This window comes from Engystomops pustulosus, chromosome 7 (genome assembly GCF_040894005.1).
Source record: "Engystomops pustulosus chromosome 7, aEngPut4.maternal, whole genome shotgun sequence".
Classification (NCBI taxonomy): domain Eukaryota; kingdom Metazoa; phylum Chordata; class Amphibia; order Anura; family Leptodactylidae; genus Engystomops; species Engystomops pustulosus.
In genome coordinates this window covers 4,894,440-4,915,083 of record NC_092417.1, presented here as the reverse complement: position 1 = coordinate 4,915,083, position 20,644 = coordinate 4,894,440, and the positions used below count along the sequence as shown (strand labels likewise).

Sequence of the window (20,644 nt, the reverse complement as noted above, 5' to 3'; positions counted from 1 at the left end):
ACAGAACGCCTAGGTGAGTTGAAGTAGTGACCAACAGAACTCGCCAACAACTCTAGGCCTCCATGAGGGACATTTGTGCTTCCAATATGCCACAAATATGGTCAGAGCCGATGATCCCATCTTTTGGTTCCTAGAAAAAGCTCTTCAGGCCATGACATAGGATATAATGGTGACGGATGAGGAAGAAGAGGTGCCAGTCCACACCACGTAAGGCTCACAGGGTGGGTTTCCAGACCGGTGGTCTGCTACTACACTGTCAGCAGTGAACAGTTTTAAAGCAGAAGGAGGTGTTGGGCACCGTGAGCTGCTCATGGGCGTCATTGGTTGGTGAGATGCAGAGGAGGAGACACTGAGAACACCTGGCTCTTGCCTCTTGGCAGCCTGGGCCACCTAAGTCACTATATGCTCCAGTGCCTGCTCCCTGACATCTGAGTTGTGTGGATACACTGCTGAATACTGGGTGGCCATACTGCTGGATCCATCCTTCATTCCAATACCTGAGCGTGAAACAAAAATGAGGGAGTACAAACACACTTTGGTGAGGCACTACGGGTGGAGTTGAGACCGTGAGATTTCGGTGGCAGCACGAGGAGGAGGATAGAGCAGGAACACCAGCAAAGTTAGTATGGCCGCAATGTAAAACGCCATGTTCACTTCTCCTCAGTCTCCACCTCCATCAGCTTGGGCATTGTTGGGTCTGGTCTCAAGTCGACCAGTGCAGGGAGTATATTGGACGGAAGCCGAATTATTAAATAGTACATGGAGCTCACAAGCAATATGTGATATACACAGACTCAAAGTTAGTCTGAGCAAAAAGCACAAAATACACTTTATTTGAACAGGTAGTTGTCTTTTATACACTTTAGAATAGGCATATACCACACGTAGTCTGAACAATGGTATTTACTGAACTAATCTTTCCTAAAAGACGTTTGAAGGTCTGTATCCCAAGGTGTCTTAAATGCTGACTAGGAATATTATACTATAACTATAATTTTAGGGTATCCCTATCAATCCCCCCTTTTGAGAAAAGAAATGACGCTTCCTTCCCTGCTTTAGGTACTTCAGTAGAAAAAGGCTACTGCCGGGATTTCTCATTATTTTCTTCACCGAACTCCCCAAAGTGAAGGAGGATCATCTCTTCTTTTTATTTATAATTTTTCTTTAGAAAGATTTGATTCCAACTTATTGTTTGATTCCAAATTGTTGTATCTATTCATCTCTGAAGAAGTCCCCTTATGCAAGGGATACAGCAACATCCGCATGTCACAAGTATGGATGTCACGACTGTCAGTGAGATAAACGGACTCGACACCATATATATATATATTCCACTTACCCAGCCATGACTAAATCCAATTTGAAAAGGTGTTATCGATACCAGAATGTTCTGCCAATTCTTCCGATAATGACGTAAGACCTTGTAGTGCTTTGGTTATACTTCCATCTGCAGCTGTTTGATTTGGAATAAATGTACAGCAGTAAGTACCAAACATTTTACAGACCCCTCCGCTCTCAGCTAACAACATGTCTATGGCCGTCCTATTCTGCCGTGTCATTAGGGATGTTGGACCAGGTTGTTCTGCTATTCCTTTTATCACATCCCTAGTATAATTTATAAATCTCTGTTGATTATAGTAATATAATTTATCCAATCAACATTTTTATTAAGTGTAATCCACCAAAAGAAAATTGACTCAAACCCTGTTTCTATTTGATTTCTTGCTTTAAATTCATCAGGTACTTCCCTGGGAACTCCACTACTGTCTGGAATGGCATAAGTACTTGAGTAAGAGAGCACAACTACCACACCAACTTACAGGCAATCTAGGTCTAAGTTTCAAATCTCCACATAACCCCCATATATCAGTCCTAGTCGTAGTTTGGTTAAGGAACCACTGTGCTTTATATCCATCTTTATCCTCATTTACCAAAATAGTATTTTTACAAAACTCAGCGGTTAAGTTCCCTACTGACTTTCCTTTACCGGTCCTTTGGAAACAAGTGTACTTCCCTGGATATGCGGATACTCTAGGGGGCACCTGATCTGTCCTTGCTGGCGGGTATAACAGTATTGCATTAGTCATTTGTACTTTCATATGAGGCATTATACAGGGATATAAAACATTGTAGACCTCTTAGATCAGTTTCAGAGAGATTAAATGGGATCGTTCCCAGATGTGGTCTGGCCGTTGCACATGCTATACAGTTTTACCTATTATCACTGCATATCACTGTATATATATATATATATATATATATATATATATATATATACACACACTCACCGGCCACTTTATTAGGTACACCTGTCCAACTGCTCTTTAACACTTAATTTCTAATCAGCCAATCACATGGCGGCAGCTCAGTGCATTTAGGCATGTAGACATGGTCAAGACAATCTCCTGCAGTTCACACCGAGCATCAGTATGGAAGAAAGGTGATTTGTGGCCTTTGAACGTGGCATGGTTGTTGGTGCCAGAAGGGCTGGTCTGAGTATTTCAGAAACTGCTGATCTACTGGGATTTTCACGCACAACCATCTCTAGGGTTTACAGAGAATGGTCCGAAAAAGAAAAAACATCCAGTGAGCGGCAGTTCTGTGGGCGGAAATGCCTTGTTGATGCCAGAGGTCAGAGGAGAATGGGCAGACTGGTTCGAGCTGATAGATAGGCAACAGTGACTCAAATCGCCACCCGTTACAACCAAGGTAGGCAGAAGAGCATCTCTTAACGCACAGTACATCCAACTTTGAGGCAGATGGGCTACAGCAGCAGAAGACCACACCAGGTGCCACTCCTTTCAGCTAAGAACAGGAAACTAAGGCTACAATTTGCACAAGCTCATCGAAATTGGACAGTAGAAGATTGGAAAAACGTTGCCGGGTCTGATGAGTCTCGATTTCTGCTGCGACATTCGGATGGTAGGGTCAGAATTTTGCATCAACAACATGAAGGCATGGATCCATCCTGCCTTGTATCAGCGGGTCAGGCTGGTGGTGGTGGTGTCATGGTGTGGGGAATATTTTCTTGGCACTCTTTGGGCCCCTTGGTACAACGCCACAGCCTACCTGAGTATTGTTTTATTGTTTTTATAGTTTTTACACAAAAGTATTTACATCAGATTTTTGATTGGTCATAATCCAGACATCTGTGGACTCCAGACCGATGTTTTCCAGTTTTTAACGGCCATTTATTTTGCTTGTAGACATACTCATCGAGACAACATCATTGTATTTCTGCTTTGTTCTTCTATATTCGCCTCTTATATTCACCATCATTTTCTTTTTTGCTCAATAGAAATCCAGAACCATCACAAGAAACATTTATATGAGAAAACGGAGAAACTTGTAGAGAACAAACCTCCGAGATGTAACCAGGAGGAGGAGAGTTTTCCCTTCTGCACACGTTATGTGACCCTCATCCTTGTCTCCACTCATCACTTTAGGGAACGCTCTGAGAATGAGCTCATAGAGACCGGGGCAAGACATGAGGAATATGTAAAGAAGAAACATCATGAATTACAACGTATTTCCCCCAACAAGATGTTCCGCTGGTGCCACCGGTCCAGACTGGTACCACATATGGTGCTGGTGAGCGGAGTGCCCGGGGTAGGGAAGACCACGCTGATGCAGAAGATTGTCTATGACTGGGTGAAGGGCGATCTCTATCAAAGATTCTCTTTTGTCTTCTTCTTCAAATTTCGAGAACTCAACAAACTGGATAAGGTTAGTCTGGAGACCCTGATCCTTCTTCAATACCCACATCTGTGGCAGCAGCTCGGGAACATCCTACAAGATCCAGAGAAACTTCTCTTTATATTTGATGGATTAGATGAAAGCAATCAGACAATGGATTTCACATCCCGTCACTTGTGCTCCGACCCTAAACAGCCGGAACGTTGTGGTCACATTGTGGTCAGTTTGGTGGGAAAGTCTCTTCTTAATGGTTGTTCTGTTCTGATGACCAGTCGCCCGACCAGACTGGCATCAATGGATTGTAGGGATTTCCAGCGAATGGTAGAAATCAGTGGATTCTTCACAGAAGAAAGAAAGATTTACTTTGACAATTTCTTCCATGATCCTGAACTGGCAGAAAAGGCTTTTACCTATGTGAGGCAGAATGACACATTGTACACGTTCTGTTACCTCCCGTCCTACTGCTGGATCATCTGTACAGTATTATCCAGGAGCTTCCAGACCACAAGTAGTGACCAGCAGGTCTCATTATTACCCAGAACCGTGACCCAGCTCTTTGCCATATTTGTCGCCAACATCCTGTCCAATCACAGCCTGGAGAAAAGTGGCGCCCAGAAGCTCCTGCAGTCCATCGGATGGATGGCAGAACATGGGGTCATGAATCACACGATTATATTTGATGGTCGGGATCTGGAGTCTTTCCATGTGGACAATAAGTCAAAGCTCTTATCAAGTTTCCTGATGGAATCGGGGGAACCTGTGTCCTATTCCTTCTTACATCTCACTGTCCAGGAATTCTTCTCTGCCTTTGTGCATTATGCCGATTATTCTCCTGAGAAGTTACAGAAATCACTAGAGAAAGCCAAATCCTATCCTGATGGACGAGGTGAGATGTTCCTCCGCTTCCTGTGTGGTCTATCAGATGCCACCACCAGGTCACTACTAACCGGATACCTGGACACACCAGCAGCTCAGGCCTCCAGAGACGTCATCACTTGGCTGAAGAACTTCATTACTGAGGAACAGAGGCAGAATAACTATAGTACACAAGAACAGAGTGTGATGGAAAGTAAGAACCAAAAGCAGTGTCTTCTCAGGACTTTGTGGTATCTGTTTGAAGCCAGGAATAAGGTTCTGGTGCAGGAATCGTTAAAATCACACCGAAGATTTGACCTTTCCAACATTACGATTTCAGCTCTAGACTGCACCGTGTTATCATTCATCATGGAGTGCTGCTCACATATAGAAGGACTCGATCTATCCAGATGTTCTATAACCCCTGAGGGATTAGAAAGACTTGCACCAGGATTACACAACCTCCGGTCTCTGAGGTAAAATACTAATCAGATTTTATTTTTCAGTGGAATTAAAGAGTTTGTTTTCCATACATCCTTACACAGTATCTTCAAGGTAAAAATCATACGGTGTAAAGATCCGCGGTCTTCTTTTGCAGTAACGGGAATGCCAACCACCAAACACTTCCCAGGTCTAAGCTTGTGTGCATCAAACAAACGGGGCCTCCAGGGACTCGGATCACATTAGAGCCGCTAGTTGGATGGTCCGCACTGCCAGGAAACAGTCACAATACTGCAATACTGACCGCAAAATTATTCTAAAAGAGATTTCATTATTCTCAAAAATCAAGTCAATAAAAAGGAAAAATTCATAAAATCTGCAAAAACACTTTACAAAGAGTCACACGCTGCGCGCTCCTACCCGTCTCCTTCCGGGGCTTGTACTCTCCTCCTCCTATACATAAAAACTAATATAATCCATACATCAATGCTATAAATAAAGTATAATTACATATATAAAGTGCATGAAACTACCACAAACACCTAATGTACAGATTATTCCCACCTTACATATCACATATCACAGCCTCCCAATATCATCGTACACATATAGACCGTCCCAGCCGCAGGTGACTGCAGTGCAGCGTGTGATACAGTGTATTCTAGAATAAATTTCATCTATAAAAAGCGTTTTATTCATACAATTCATTATCATATTGTGATTCTCATTCGCCATTTAAGCCTAAAGGAGTCCGTGTTTTTACTTCATAGATCCAAAAACCTTCTCTTCTACTCTTAGCTTCACAAAAAGCTTCACTGCTCCAATTCTGTTCAACTTCTTCTAATACAAGACATTTTGTAACATATGGATTTCTGACATGTCCTCCCAATGTATCTTAAGCCATATTAGCATATATGTTTAGCTGGGTGTCATCAGCATAGAGATGATACTGGAGACCAAATCTGCTGATGGTTTGTCCAATGGGGGCAGTATAGAGGGAGAAGAGGACCTAGGACTGAGCCCTGAGGACCCCCGACACTGAGAGGAGAGGACCTAGGACTGAGCCCTGAGGACCCCCGACAGTGAGAGGAGAGGACCTAGGACTGAGCCCTGAGGAACCCCGACACTGAGAGGAGAGGACCTAGGACTGAGCCCTGAGGAACCCCAACACTGATAGGAGAGGACCTAGGACTGAGCCCTGAGGAACCCCGACACTGAGAGGAGAGGACCTAGGACTGAGCCCTGAGGAACCCCGACACTGAGAGGAGAGGACCTAGGACTGAGCCCTGAGGAACCCCGACACTGAGAGGAGAGGAACTAGGACTGAGCCCTGAGGACCCCCGACACTGAGAGGAGAGGACCTAGGACTGAGCCCTGAGGACCCCCGACGCTGAGAGGAGAGGACCTAGGACTGAGCCCTGAGGAACCCCGACACTGAGAGGAGAGGACCTAGGACTGATCCCTGAGGAACCCCGACACTGAGAGGAAGAGGAGAAGAGAAAGATCCAGAGATGGAGACACTGAAAGTGCGGTCAGAGAGATAGGAAGAAAGCCAGGAGACTGCAGGGTCCTTCAGGCCAATGGAGCGAAGCCCCTGAGGAGGAGCTGGGGGTCCACAGTATGAGACGCTGCCGATAGATCCAGAAGAATGAGGAGAGAAGAGTCTCCTCTGGATTTAGCAGTGAGGAGATCATTGGAGACTTTAGAGCAGTTTCAGTGGAGAGTAAATAGCGGTAACCAGATTGTAGGGGATCGAGGAGGGAGTTATAGAGTATACTGTCCTCTTACATGTTAGCACGGGGTGTAATCTGACATTTTCAATCAAGGTGAACACGGCACTTCCTTAAAATCTTTCTTCTTTATTGGTATCAAAGATTAAAACATGATGGGTAGAACAAGGTTACAGCTGACGCGTTTCGAGCTACTGCAGCTCTTAGTCATAGCATGTAAATACACAATGGGGCAGATTTATCAAGCTGTCTGAAAGTCAGAATATTTCTAATTGCCCATGGCAACCAATCACAGCTCCCCTTTTAAATATTCATGAGCACTGGTAAAATGAAAGCTGAGCTGTGATTGGTTGCCATGGGCAACTAGAAATATTCTGACTTTCAGACAGCTTGATAAATCTGCCCCAATGTGTTTAAGAATATAAAGGAAAAATCCACCAATCAAAGGATAAGGGGTGTGTGTTAATCATATGTCACAATACGTAACAATGAATCGTATGTATCGTAGTATTTCACACAACCCCATGTAATCAATACAGACATTATAATATTCATAGCAAGAAGAAAACCTTGATAACAGATGGTAAATCTGTAAGTAACAGCTAGCATTTATGGTATTCGTTGTTATGAAACCTGGAAACGAAACCTACTGAGTGCCGGTGCAATCAATCCCGTAATGATGTTTCAAACTCTTAGTAAACATGCAAAAGTTACCAACATTCTGTCAGTATAAACAACTAGACTCGGATCTATAAATAAAGGCTTCTAATAAAAATATTTGTATGATATATAACCCAATAGAAAAAAGATTGTTGTATACGAATGCAATCAAACACGAAATGGCATTTCCACCTCTCTGTAAACATAGAGAAGTTAATGACATTCTGTGGATGCAAATAAACAAACATCTGATTAGTAAAAATATGATAAATCCGTTCTAAAGTTTAAACCCTGAGGTGACCTGGTACCGAACTTAAAAATCCAAAATACTTCTCTTTGTAATAATATTTTTCTCCTGTCCCCTCCCCTGGGCGGAGCGTGTACCTTTTCGAATCCAAAGTAGCAAAAGGAGGATGTATCACCTTTATGTATATTTGCAAAATGTCTGGATGCTCCTGCCATGTTTTTCTGAAAGTTTTTTTGTGCTATCCCTTAAATGTTCCGCAATTCTGGTTTTTAATTTGTGGGTAGTAGAACCTATATACATGATAGGAGAAAGAATGGCACCTAAGGTTTGTCCTTTTTTTGATATGAAATTACATCCGTCTTTCAAGATGACATTTAATTTGTCATCCTGATGAAGAATCGGTAGATTTTTCTTAATAATGTGGACAATTTGTGGAAAGTCAGAGCTAAATTAGGTAGAGAAAGTTGTTTTATATTTTTCAAAATGGGTTTTAGATGTTTTTTGAGTGGATAAAAGAATATTCCGATCTTTCTTATTGGCAATTTTGAAGCCTCTATCTATCATCCATTTAGGATAATCTCTAGAGGCTAATCTGTGGCTTAATGCATTGGCTTGTTTGAGAAACTCTTTTTGGTCAGTACATGCCCTCTTAAGTCTTATAAACTCTCCTGCAGGAATAGACTTGATAGTGTGTGCAGGATGATTGCTGGATGCATTTAAAATTGTGTTGAGGGTTTTCTGTATAGGCTGGTGCCCACTTTTCCCTCTGCCGGGTAGCCCTTCAACAGTAAATCAAGGAAAGGTACTTCAACCTGATCCACACTGAAAGTCATGCTGAGATTGACATAATTGTTATTAAGATATGTGGCAGTCTGGCACGGACGACACACCACCCGACCACACAATCAGTATATCGTCGATGTACCGCCCGTACCAGACAATGCTCCCCTTGAAGGTATTGTGGTGAGAGTAAATGAACTCCTCTTCCCACCATGACATAAAGAGGTTCCCACAATGCCTCGGGACATTTCCCACAATGCCTCGGGACATTTCCCACAATGCCTCGGGACATTTCCCACAATGCCTCGGGACATTTCCCATAGTGCATTGAAAACTACAAGCTAGGAAATGTGCGCTGTTACCAACCTTACACTGCAGACGGAAACCTATGCAGCTGGATTTCTACTGAGGACATAACATAGAGAGGGCGGGTTATAGAGAGAGAGAGCGGGATATAGAGATGGAGAGACGGCGGGTTATAGAGAGGTGGCGGGTTATAGAGAGGTAGCGGGTTATAGAGAGAGAACTGGTTATAGAGAGAGAGAGCGGGTTATAGAGAGAGAGCGGGTTATAGAGAGAGAGCGGGTTATAGAGAGAGAGAGCGGGTTATAGAGAGAGAGAGCGGGTTATAGAGAGAGAGAGCGGGTTATAGAGAGAGAGAGCGGGTTATAGAGAGAGAGCGGGTTATAGAGAGACATAGCGGGTTATAGAGAGACATAGAGGGTTATAGAGAGAGACAGCGTGTAATAGAGAGGGCAGGTTATAAAGAGAATGGGTTATAGAGAGACATAGCGGGTTATAGAGAGGGCAGGTTATAGAGAGAGAACTGGTTATAGAGAGAGAGAGCGGGTTATAGAGAGAGAACTGGTTATAGAGAGAGAGAGCGCGGGTTATAGAGAGAGCGCGGGTTATAGAGAGAGAGCGGGTTATAGAGAGAGAGCGGGTTATATAGAGAGAGCGGGTTATAGAGAGAGAGCGTGTTATAGAGAGACAGAGCTGGTTATAGAGAGACAGAGCTGGTTATAGAGAGACAGAGCTGGTTATAGAGAGACAGAGCTGGTTATAGAGAGACAGAGCTGGTTATAGAAAGACAGAGCGGGTTATAGAGAGATGGCGGGTTATAGAGAGAACTGGTTATAGAGAGACGGCGTGTTATTGAGAGACGTAGCGGGTTATAGAGAGACATAGCGGGTTATAGAGAGACATAGCGGGTTATAGAGAGGTAGCGGGTTATAGAGAGGTAGCGGGTTATAGAGAGGTAGCGGGTTATAGAGAGAGAGAGAGCGGGTTATAGAGAGAGAGAGAGCGGGTTATAGAGAGACATAGCGTGTTATAGAGAGGGCAGGTTATAGAGAGGGCAGGTTATAGAGAGGGCAGGTTATAGAGAGGGCAGGTTATAGAGAGGGCAGGTTATAGGGAGGGCAGGTTATAGAGAGGGCAGGTTATAGGGAGGGCAGGTTATAGAGAGAGAGCGGGTTATAGAGAGACATAGAGGGTTATAGAGAGAGACAGCGTGTTATAGAGAGGGCAGGTTATAGAGAGAGAATGGGTTATAGAGAGACATAGCGGGTTATAGAGAGCGGGTTATAGAGAGCGGGTTATAGAGAGAGATGGCGGGTTATAGAGGGGATGGGGTCACTGATGCAGGTAGTGGGGCGAGGTGATGGGGTTACTGATGCAGGTAGTGGGGTGAGGGGATGGGGTCACTGATGCAGGTAGTGGGGCGAGAGGATGGGGTCACTGATGCAGGTAGTGGGGCGAGGGGATGGGTCACTGATGCAGGTAGTGGGGCGAGGGGATGGGGTCACTGATGCAGGTATTGGGGGAGGGGATGGGGTCACTGATGCAGGTAGATGGGCGAGGGGATGGGGTCACTGATGCAGGTAGATGGGCGAGGGGATGGGTCACTGATGCAGGTAGATGGGTGAGGGGATGGGGTCACTGATGCAGGTAGTGGGGGAGGGGATGGGGTCACTGATGCAGGTAATGGGGCGAGGGCATGGGGTCACTGATGCAGGTAATGGGGCGAGGGGATGGGGTCACTGATGCAGGTAATGGGGCGAGGGGATGGGGTCACTGATGCAGGAAGTGGGGGAGGGGATGGGTCACTGATGCAGGTAGTGGGGTGAGGGGATGGGGTCACTGATGCAGGTAGTGGGGCGAGGGGATATGGTCACTGATGCAGGTAGTGGGGCGAGGGGATGGGGTCACTGATGCAGGTAGAGGGGGAGGGGATGGGGTCACTGATGCAGGTAGTGGGGTGAGGGGATGGGGTCACTGATGCAGGTAGTGGGGGAGGGGATGGGGTCACTGATGCAGGTAGTGGGGTGAGGGGATGGGGTCACTGATGCAGGTAGTGGGGCGAGGGGATATGGTCACTGATGCAGGTAGTGGGGCGAGGGGATGGGGTCACTGATGCAGGTAGAGGGGGAGGGGATGGGGTCACTGATGCAGGTAGTGGGGTGAGGGGATGGGGTCACTGATGCAGGGGGAGGGGATGGGGTCACTGATGCAGGTAGTGGGGTGAGGGGATGGGGTCACTGATGCAGGTAGTGGGGGAGGGGATGGGGTCACTGATGCAGGTAGTGGGGCGAGGGGATGGGGTCACTGATGCAGGTAGTGGGGCGAGGGGATATGGTCACTGATGCAGGTAGTGGGGCGAGGGGATGGGGTCACTGATGCAGGTAGTGGGGTGAGGGGATGGGGTCACTGATGCAGGTAGTGGGGTGAGGGGATGGGGTCACTGATGCAGGTAGATGGGTGAGGGGATGGGGTCACTGATGCAGGTAGATGGGTGAGGGGATGGGTCACTGATGCAGGTAGTGGGGCGAGGGGATGGGGTCACTAGTGCAGGTAGTGGGGCGAGGGGATGGGCTCACTGATGCAGGTAGTGGGGCGAGGGGATGGGCTCACTGATGCAGGTAGTGGGGCGAGGGGATGGGGTCACTGATGCAGGTAGTGGGGCGAAGGGATGGGGTCACGGATGCAGGTAGTGGGGCGAGGGGATGGGGTCACTGATGCAGGTAATGGGGCGCGGGGATGGGGTCACTGATGCAGGTAGTGGGGCGAGGGGATGGGGTCACTGATGCAGGTAGTGGGGTGAGGGGATGGGGTCACTGATGCAGGTAGTGGGGCGAGGGGATGGGGTCACTGATGCAGGTAATGGGGCGAGCAGAGGAGAGGAGCCAGGACACTTCTCCCTCTGTGACCGGCTCATAGGAAGAGAGTGATCAGGGCTAAGTACCAGAGGGAAGGGGGTGAGTGGATTGAGAAATTATTTGAAGGCAGAGTGTATGACAGCTGCGCGTATAGTGAACACCGGCAGAGCGCGGGGACTTGTCTGCTTGTGTGGCTGAATCAATGTTATGGAAGTCTCAATGATACACTTACAAATTTTAGAAGAGAATATTTTTTTAAAAAACTATATAATAAGATATTAAAAAAAGCATAAAAAATATAAGAAGAGAAAAATGGGTTAAATAATAGCAATACGAGTAATGAAAAATTAAGAAAGAACACAATGGAGGTAATAAATGTTCCCAATCATTTCATCAGGTCATAAATAAAAATTGGTTCATTCTCCGACACGATCCAGTCATAGGAAATCTTTTACCAAAAATAGTCCATGGGAAACAAAATGTATTAAAGATGAGATAATACACAGCCACAAAAAGGAAAAATAAAAAATCCAGTGAAAAGAAGGTTTCTTCCCTGTGTGAAGTACAAAGCGGGTAGAAATGTAGGAATGAAAGATTTACACAGGGAATAACCCAACTGTTTACTTCAGGAGGGAAGAAGGACTATAAGGCGACTTCTTTCAGTTATTTATATGTGGATCTGCCCCTGTGGCTTAAAGGGGTTTTCCCACAAATGAGAATTCTCACATTTCAATCCCCTCGTGATGTTTACACAATAAGGATCATTTTACCCTTTACTTTACAATGTTACTCAGTGTTATTGCTGTTATCACTCCCTTGGCTGCTCAGTGCAAAATCCCAGGGTGTGGGCGGGGCTTCTCTAGCAGACACATTGGGGGTCATTTACTAAGAGCCCTATTCGCGTTTTCCCGACGTGTTACCCGAATATTTCTGCTTTGCTCCGGTTTTCCCTGTATTGCCCCCTGTTTTTGGCGCACGCGATCGGATTGTGGCACATCGGTGCCGGCATGCACGCGACGGAAATCGGGGACGTGGCCATACGAAAACCCGACTGATTCGGAGAAACCGCCGCATTTTTGAAAAAAAAGGGTCGCACTTACCTTCACCAGGTGGTATAGGATCGTGAACTCCGGCGGGTCTTGGCGGACTTCAGCGCAGCAGCGACACCTGGTGGATGTCGGAGGAACTACCTTAGTGAATCGCCGGAAGACCCGAATCCACCGCAGAGAACGCGCCACTGGATCGCGAATGGGCCGGGTAAGTAAATCTGCCCCATTATGATCCATCTAGTTCTGTGAGGTGACAATGTGGTTACATTATCAGGGTACAGGTGTATATACAATTTAATCTGGCTTCTGACATTGTACTAACACACTGACATATAGAGGGATGAGACAGATGAGAGATGCATGAGATGATTACACAGAGGCTGATAGACCATTACACTATGAGCTCCGCTACATCTCACAGATATGTGCCTGCCTCCCCCTTCCCCCGGATCACTTATCTCCTTGTAGCTTGTAGTTTGCAGCCTCTCTCTCTGCTCATGATGTGCTGACAGGATTTGATCAGTGTCTCTGAGCTTCCTTGCAGGGGGAGTGGCTACAGACACAGAGCATAAACAGACAGAAATCTCATCTGCACGATCTCATCCAAGATGGCCACCTGACCCTAAGAGAAGTCACAGGGTGGTGTCCAGGGGAAACTGAAATTGTGTGCCCCGGGACTGATAGAGAAAGGTTGGACTTATGCCTGTGAAATGCTGCATTTTTGTTAATAACAGTGAATTACAGAATGTGTTATTTTGTTATCCTGAGGACATATAAAAAACTTGTCTTCGACTTTGTCTTTAAAGAGAACCTGTCAGGCAAATTAACCCCTAAACTAAATATATTTTCATAAACTGCCATTATAAAGCATTGCCTCTATCCATTCATTGTCCCTCTACATGCCTGTAAACTTAAGCAATGAGGTCCTAAAGCTGTATGCAAATGACCTGTAAAATGTCCAATGAGTCATTAACATATTCAAGCTGTCCAGCGTATTCATGAGTGGGAGGCACAGCCACACCCCCCAGTGCTTGACTGACAGCCTGTATAATGATGAAATGGCTGCTCCATGTGCTTCCTGGTGCTGGCGCCCCCTGCAGCCTGTATGTATGCGATACTCCTATACACATGACTGACAGCCTGTATAATGATGTGAGGTATAATGGTGTAATGGCTCCTCTATGTGATTCCTGGTGCTGGCTCCCCCTGCAACCTGTGTATGAGATAATCCTATACACATGATTGACAGTTTGTATAATGATGTGAGGTATAATGGTGTAATGGCTCCTCCATGTGCTTCCTGGTGCTGGCGGCCCCTGCAGCCTGTGTGCATGAGATACTCCTATACACATGACTGACAGTTTGTATAATGATGTGAGGTATAATGGTGTAATGGCTCCTCTATGTGCTTCCTGGTGCTGGCGCCCCCTGCAACCTGTGTATGAAATAATCCTATACACATGATTGACAGTTTGTATAATGATGTGAGGTATAATGGTGTAATGGCTCCTCCATGTGCTTCCTGGTGCTGGCGGCCCCTGCCGCCTGTGTGCATGAGATACTCCTATACACATGACTGACAGTTTGTATAATGATGTGAGGTATAATGGTGTAATGGCTCCTCTATGTGCTTCCTGGTGCTGGCGCCCCCTGCAACCTGTGTATGAAATAATCCTATACACATGATTGACAGTTTGTATAATGATGTGAGGTATAATGGTGTAATGGCTCCTCCATGTGCTTCCTGGTGCTGGCGGCCCCTGCAGCCTGTGTGCATGAGATACTCCTATACACATGTTTGACAGCCTGTATAATGATGTGAGGTATAATAGTGTAATGGCTCCTCCATGTGCTTCCTGGTGCTGGCGCCCCCTGCAGCCTGTGTGTGTATGAGATACTCTTATACACATGACTGACAGCCTGTATAATGGTGTGAGATATAATGGTGTAATGGCTCCTCCATGTGCTTCCTGGTGCTGGCGCCCCCTGCAGCCTGTGTGTGTATGAGATACTCCTATACACATGATTGACAGTTTGTATAATGATGTGAGGCATAATGGTGTAATGGCTCCTCCATGTGCTTCCTGGTGCTGGCGGCCCCTGCAGCCTGTGTGTATGAGATACTCCTATACACATGACTGACAGCCTGTATAATGGTGTGAGATATAATGGCTCCTCCATGTGCTTCCTGGTGCTGGTGGCCACGCCCCCTGTGTGTGTATAGGAGAGATACAGCAGCTCCAGGCAGCCATGTTATAGAAGAACATGTCAGGTACTTGTGTAGCTGATGTCTGTGTCTCTCACATATGTATGGGAGGATGCAGCATGTCAGCAGATAAAGCACAGACACCAGCAATGCTTTACTATACATTACACACAGACCTGAGCAGGGGGAGGAGAGGGGAGGGGGAACAGGGGTGACATTACTAAATCAAAGAAAAAAATTTACGGTAACGGCTCACCCACAGTTGGTTTCAATCTTGCAAGTGGAGTGATCTGGTCGGGTGCAGAAGGAATCCCTGTGACGCTGGTCCGGAAATCCAGGGTCAGGTATATAGAAACAAACAATGGCAAAAAGCAAAGGAAGGGAATCCAGCATTCAACATCCGATAGATCCAAAGGAAAAAGACTCGCTGTTAAAACATGTCCAAAAATGTATTCTTCATATCCTTTAAAAAACAGAGGAAAAATTCCAATAGTAGAACAACATGGAAGTAACATGAATGGTAATCGCACAGGACCGACCAAAAAATACAGCGGTAACGCGTTTCAGACTATAGTTTGTTAGTCCTTAATCATACCTAAGTTGCTGTGTCTCGCTCCAGACTTAAATGAGAGTGGATGCAGTATGCACAAGCGGACTTCCGGCGTGGGAGTACCACACCCTGTAGGAGGTGTGCCCTTAGCTCGTTAGTGTGGATGATAACAGGTGATGTTTACAAAAATGTTAACAAGTAATGTTAACGATTACATGCAAGTATTTGTGCAGTAGATATGATTATGTCAATATATGTATAACAAATCCTGTTTATGATTTAATCCCTTGGGAAAGCGAGTGTCCAGATTTAGAATCCAGAAAGCTTCTCGCATTAATAGTAATTTTTTCCAGTTGCCTCCTCTATTTGGGCGTGTGACATGCTCAATGGCCGTCACTATCATTCCACTCATGACCCCGGCGTGTTTATCCTTAAAATGTCTCGAGATACCAGATAGATTACGTGAGCTAGAGATAGTGGTAGGATTTGCCCCTGTTACATGCTCGCTGACCGTACAGCCCACATACTGGAGGGAACATTTGGTACAGTGTATAAGATAGACTACATGCCACGTCTCACAATTCATATACGTTTTGATCTGGTAGGAAATATTAGTAGTTGCAGAAACGAAGGAAGTTTTTTTAGGAATGAATTTGCAGATGTTGCATCTAGACCCACCGCAACAGTAACTACCTTTTGTTTGTAGCCACAAAAGGACATCACTGCCTCTGACCATGTGACCAGCCTCATTTACATGATAAAGAAAAGATGATTTTACAATGAATAATGTATGAAATAACTAGATAAAGGCTGGGATGGGATCCTTGTGAGCTGCTCCAACAGGTAGAGGTGACAGGACTAGTGGCAGAGACCTGATGACAGGTGTTCTTTAAGATACATTAGGAGGACAGGTCAGACATTGATAACTAGGATGAATGAACATTTTAGAAATATTAAAAAAGAGAAAAGTGATCACTAACTACCCATACATTATAATACATTTCATAATAGCGATCCATATGGTACAAAGTGGGGCAGATTTACTTACCCGGTCCGTTCGCGATCCAGCGGCGCGTTCTCTGCTCTGGATTCAGTTCCGGACGGGATTTATGAAAGTAGTTCCTCCGCCGTCCACCAGGTGGCGCTGCTACACTGAAAATCATCTGAACGCGCCGGAATACACCGTGCTGGACCAGGTGAAGGTAAGCGCTTCCCAAGCGACACATTTTCGGTTTTTAAATGCGGCAGTTTTTCCGAATACGTCGGGTTTTCGTTCGGCCACGCCCCCCGATTTCCGTCACGCGCATCCCGGCGCCGATCGCGTGCGCCAAAATCCCGGGGCAATTCAGAGAAAATCGGCGCAAATCGGAAATATTCGGGTAACACGTCGGGAAAACGCGAATCGGGCCCTTAGTAAATGACCCCCAATGTCTTGTATTAGAGGAAGTTGAGCAGAATTGGAGCGGTGAAGCTATTTTTGAAGCTCAGAGTAGAAGAGAAGGTTTTCGGATCTTTAGGCTTAAATGGCGACTTTGAAATGAAACACTTTGTGTAATACAGACATCGTTTGCATAAAGTTTTAGCTATAAGGAGGATATGTAGTACTTTTTGCATTATAATTTGGTTTTTAGGGAAATATTCTTGCTGTTTACTTATTTTGTGAGAATGAGAATCACAATATGATAATGAATTGTATAAAGAAAACGCTTTTTATAGATGACATTTATTCTAGAATACACTGTATCACACGCTGCACTGCAGTCACCTGCGGCTGGGACGTTATATATGTGTACGATGATATTGGGAGGCTGTGATATGTGATATGTAAGGTGGGAATAATCTGTACATTAGGTGTTTGTGGTAGTTTCATGCACTTTATATATGTAATTATACTTTATTTATAGCATTGATGTATGGATTATATTAGTTTTTATGTATAGGATAATGTAGGGAGGAGAAGAGTACAAGCCCCGGAAGGAGACGGGTAGGAGCGCGCAGCGTGTGACTCTTTGTAAAGTGTTTTTGCAGATTTTATAATTTTTTCCTTTTTATTGACTTGATTTTTGAGAATAATGAAATCTCTTTTAGAAGAATTTTGCGGTCAGTATTGTGACTGTTTCCTGGCAGTGCGGCTGTAATGTGAGTCCCTGGAGACCGCTGCTACACGGAAATATCGCCTATAGGGCAGGAGACTCGGATGAGGGAACTAGTGGCAGCGGAGACGGTGAAGACTAAAGGAATCTCTTTCTCCTTCCCGCTCTTCCGGTGCACGGGCTGCAGGGGGGACTTAGGGCAATGTTGGGGCATTTATGTTGGGGTATTATAGAATTAGCCCTGGTGTCCTGGGATTCCTGCTGGTGGCTGTGTGCACTGTGTACTGTGCTCCACTATCTGCCAGCGCCATAGAGATCTGGATCTGTGAGCAGCCGCTCTATGGATCTGTTGGAACAACATTCACCGGTTCTTGTGATCCTTGCAGGTTCCACCACTTTAACCTCCATAACTTGTTACATGTCACACGGTCTGTGACTGCAGCCTCACTAAACAACCTCTTTCATTTTTCTTTTTTATATTTGGTTCCCTTTTATTATTATTATACACATTGCCCTTAATTACTCTATATGTTGCTTCAATAGAGGCCCCTGACCACCTCTTGTGTCCTCGCACTGTGGCTGCCACCTCTGTCTCCTGAATCCTCCTTTGTCTTCTTACCAGACAGAAACCGGATGAGCGGCAGTGTCATGATGTCATCCCATGGTGGTGATGTCATCACTAGAGATGAGCGAACACTAAAATGCTCGGGTACTCGTTATTCGAGACGAACTTTTCCCGATGCTCGAGTGCTCGTCTCGAATAACGAACCCCATTGAAGTCAATGGGAGACTCGAGCATTTTTCAAGGGGACCAAGGCTCTGCACAGGGAAGCTTGGCCAAACACCTGGGAACCTCAGAAAAGGATGGAAACACCACGGAAATGGACAGGAAACAGCAGGGGCAGCATGCATGGATGCCTCTGAGGCTGCTTAATCGCACCATTATGCCAAAATTATGGGCAACAGCATGGCCATGACAGAGTGACAGAATGAAGCTAGATAGCATCTAAAACATCCAATAATTGACCCTGACACTATAGGGGATGGCATGCAGAGGCAGCGGCAGCAGGCTAGAGAGTGGCATGGCGACATACCCTAATTGGACTCAGGCTTCAAACCAATGGGTGGCAGAGAGGAACCAAAGGAGGTGAGCAAGAAGCGCTCAAATAATATCGGTACATGCTAAAAGTTTGCCAGTATATTTTGGGGATTACACAGCAGGGTGGCGACAAAGTTAACAAGTTTGATGTGGAAGCCATGAAAACAACCCAAAATTCTGCCTGACACAGCTCGTTTGATAAGGGGACCATGTATGGAGGCAGTCAACTAGTAGTAGATTAAAGGTGCTGCAGTTAAAACTATGTTAGTTGGATCTTGGCATGGAGCTGGCGCTCCGCTGCCAGGCGAGCTTTCGCCAATCCAAGCCCCTGTCTCTAGGCTACTCCCCAAACAGCACTTCTAAGAACCTTTTGTATAAGATCAAGTGTAGTAGCGTTCTTATAAGTTTAGGATATGGCGGGTGAGGGGAATGTAAACAGATGCGCAAGAAGCGCTGAAATAATATCCGTAAATGATAAAAGTTTGCAAGTATATTTTGTGGATTACACAGCAGGGTGGCGACAAAGTTAACAACTTTGATGTGGAATGCCCTGTAATAGCTCTTGGGCGGTGTGCCTTTTATCACCTAGGCTCAGCAGTTTGAGCACCGCCTGCTGTCGCTTAGCGATGGCACTGCTGCTGTGCCTAGAGCTACCGACTGATGGCGCCATGCCCACGGATGGTAATTCGGAGGAGGAGGAGGGGTGGGAGGAGGTGTAGTAGGCCTTTGAGACCTGGACCGAGGTAGGCCCCGCAATTCTCTGCGTCGGCAGTATATGACCAGCCCCAGGGTCAGACTCGGTCCCAGCCTGCACCAAGTTAAGTGTAGTAGCGTTCTTATAAGTTTGGGATATGGCGGGTGAGGGGAATGTAAACAGATGCGCAAGAAGCGCATGGAGCTGGCGCTCCGCTGCCAGGCGAGCTTTCGCCAATCCAAGCCCCTGTCTCTAGGCTACTCCCCAAACAGCACTTCTAAGAACCTTTTGTATAAGATCAAGTGTAGTAGCGTTCTTATAAGTTTAGGATATGCCGGGTGAGGGGAATGTAAACAGATGCGCAAGAAGCGCTGAAATAATATTGGTAAATGATAAAAGTTTGCCAGTATATTTTGTGGATAACACAGCAGGGTGGCGACAACGTTAACAACTTTGATGTGTAATCCATGAAAACAACCCAAATTTCTGCCTGACACACCTCGTTTGATAAAGGGACGATGTATGGAGGCAGCTATATGGACGACTTTTGGAGGTAGCAATGGAGACAACGTGTGGAGGCTGCTATGGAGACAATTTAATTTGGATAGTGCCTGTATGTGGCAGTCCCAAAAATTTTTCAAACCAGAGGAGCAGGTAGGTGGCCCTCCAGAAAAATTGAATAGATTGAGTGCCTGTATGTGGCACTCCCAAAAATTGTTTAAAACAGAGGACCGGGTAGGTGGCCCTCCAGAAAAATGGAATACATTGAGTGCCTGTATGTGGCACTCCCAAAAATTGTTTAAAACAGAGGACCGGGTAGGTGGCCCTCCAGAAAAATTAAATGCATAAAGTACTATAGCTAGAGCCAGTGGGCCCTGTCAAAAAATCGCCAGTTTCCTCTGCTTTACTGTACAAAGAGGAGGAGAAGGAGGAAAATGAGGAGGAGGAGGAGTGGATCAATTATTCAGGTTGAGCTTCCTTCACCTGGTGGAGATTGGAAATTATGAGAAATCCAGGCTTTATTCATCTTAATAAGCGTCAGCCTGTCAGCGCTGTCAGTCGACAGGCGTGTACGCTTATCGGAGATGATGCCACCAGCTGCACTGAAAACCCGCTCGGACAAGACGCTAGCGGCAGGGCAGGCAAGAACCTCCAAGGCATACAGCGCCAGTTCGTGCCACATGTCCAGCTTTGAAACCCAGTAGTTGTAGGGAGCTGTGTGATCATTTAGGACGATGGTATGGTCAGCTACGTACTCCCTCACCATCTTTCTGTAAAGATCAGCCCTACTCTGCCGAGACTGGGGACAGGTGACAGTGTCTTGCTGGGGTGACATAAAGCTGGCAAAAGCCTTGTAAAGCGTACCCTTGCCAGTGCTGGACAAGC

At 45.8% G+C, this 20,644-nt stretch overlaps 1 protein-coding gene across 1 annotated transcript in view; it reads left to right on the top strand.

Moving 5' to 3' along the window:
• LOC140069148 (NACHT, LRR and PYD domains-containing protein 12-like) overlaps window positions 1–20,644 on the top strand; it is an 82,645-nt gene that overhangs the window by 37,621 nt on the left and 24,380 nt on the right. Inside the window, exon 6 of the mRNA XM_072114522.1 lies at window positions 3,299–5,027. Within this exon, the coding sequence (XP_071970623.1) occupies window positions 3,299–5,027 (1,729 nt within the window). The remainder of the gene's footprint in view (window positions 1–3,298; window positions 5,028–20,644) is intronic.